This window comes from Rhagoletis zephyria, unplaced genomic scaffold (genome assembly GCF_001687245.7).
Source record: "Rhagoletis zephyria isolate East Lansing unplaced genomic scaffold, Rhagoletis_zephyria_1.1 Rzeph_scaffold_37614, whole genome shotgun sequence".
NCBI lineage: Eukaryota > Metazoa > Arthropoda > Insecta > Diptera > Tephritidae > Rhagoletis > Rhagoletis zephyria.
The window spans coordinates 295-2,206 of NW_016194669.1; the positions used below are offsets into that span (position 1 = coordinate 295).

General features: G+C 41.3%; 1 protein-coding gene across 1 annotated transcript; it reads left to right on the forward strand.

Moving 5' to 3' along the window:
- The first annotated feature begins 385 nt into the window (after positions 1–385).
- LOC108354621 (uncharacterized) lies at positions 386–1,550 on the forward strand. The gene is made up of 2 exons (XM_017605797.1): positions 386–593; positions 656–1,550. The coding sequence occupies exons 1-2, from the start codon at positions 386–388 to the stop codon at positions 1,294–1,296; spliced, it is 849 nt and encodes a 282-aa protein (XP_017461286.1). The 3' UTR covers positions 1,297–1,550.
- The last annotated feature ends 362 nt before the right edge of the window (positions 1,551–1,912 follow it).

A 1,912-nucleotide genomic window follows, 5' to 3' on the forward strand; every position in this document is an offset into this window, starting at 1 on the left:
ATGTTTGATGTTACACTCAACCTTTGTAAAGTACATGTTAGCCTTGTCTAGCTTCTTAGCTTCTTCAAATCCTGAAATTGTGTAAGCCGTAAATATATCACCAGGAAAACTAGGGCACTTATTTCTTCTTATTTATTTAAAAAATATTAACTTCACCTACATACAAATTTAATCACCTAAAATTCTTATCAAACACATAATTAATGATCAAAAAATGACTAAAATTAAGTCAACAATTGTTAAGTCTGCAGTGACCTCAAAAATATGAATCATATAAAAAGCGTGCGAAAATGAAATGAAGTCAGTGCACTTGCGGTTCTCAAAATAAGAAGAGTTAAAACGACGCTACCACCCACACGCAAAAGAAAATTATCCTTAATTAAAAATGAAGCTTGTGGTGGTCAGCACTCTACTGCTGATTGGTGGAGTCTTAGCAGTACAAGACTCTGTTGAAGTTTCTACGCCAAAGCCAGGAATCAATTGGCAGTCCGTTTGGGATACCGAACAAAAGCCGGTTGATCTAGGAAATATACAACGCAATCCGTTTGTATATCCAAATCCAACATTACCGCTATTTCCCCTAAAACCGCAGTGTAAGTAATTTGCAGGTTTGGGTGAAATTTGAAAGCATCATAACCAACTTTCTTTTCTCTAGCTAATCTCCGGGCCTGCGATGCGCCCAACGGCCTAGGCATTCACAATCTCTTCAAGCAGGCCAAGGCGCTGTTGCCACTCGAGCGCATACGAAACATCGTGCGTGCCGCCGCTAAAGATCCGGAAGTGCAAGCTTTCTATAAGCTGGTCCAGACGCCCGAATATCGTCAGCGCTCCACAAATTTGACTAGGTCGCGCGAGTATAGGGCTTTTCGTAGTTTCACTTGCTACAAAATGAATTGCGATCTGCGTTTGTATAATGATTTTAGAAGCAATTTACTTCCGTTGTCGGCTTTGAAGGAGTCTCCGTCAATTAACACTGTGCTGCCTCAAGGTCGACCAGGTCTGCGTGGGCTACTGGAGGACATACGCGACGTATTGCCGCGTCAGCAATTGCGCAACTTATTCGAGCGTTTATTGGCTACCGATTGGTATCTAATACGGACTGTGCAAGTAGCGCTCGGCTACGAATTTGCAGCAATCTTTAAGCTGGTGCAGCGACATCCAGATAGTCAGTATTTGAGGCGTGTCCAGCAGAAGGTGGGCTGGCCGCAGGAGGAGTTGAAGAAGTTGGTCTACATTGCGTTGGGTTGGCGTGAAAATGCCATAAGTTCGGTGGATAATTTATTCACATACCTTTGAGGGGCGAGTGGAGGCATTTTGTAGAAAGTTCTTTCGGAATGTATTAGGAAGAAAAAGGAAAACTTTGCAAGGTCCCGTGTGTGCGAGGAGCGCGAAAAAGTTACACACATAAATACATATTAATAGGGATTTGGTGTTAAATATTTATAAAAAGTGTTGTGGCTCAACTGTTTTACGATTCATTCACATAAATAAAATACTTAAAATTTGTACGAAAATAACCATCGGTTAAGATGTTTTATATTAAGCAAATAAATAAGCATTGTATCAAAAAATGTATTCTAAAAATATCTCTAATTGAATTATAGGAATCTAAAACAATTTTTTTCCCCCTCTAGATTAGATTAAGAGAAGGGATCAGGTCACCTAGACACCACGACTTCCGTATTTGTCCAGTAATGGTGCGGTTAATTCTTCATCCAGATATAGTACTTTCTCCTAACGGAGCTCCATGGCAGACCGGTAATGGGTCCTGCGCCTATGAATCCCTCTGCAGCCCCTTTTATGGCGAGAATATCTGCCACTTCATTGCCCATAACTCCACTGTGTCCCGGTACCCATATGAGGTATACTCGAATCCTGGAGGCGATAAGTATTTAAAGCTGAAGACAGTCCC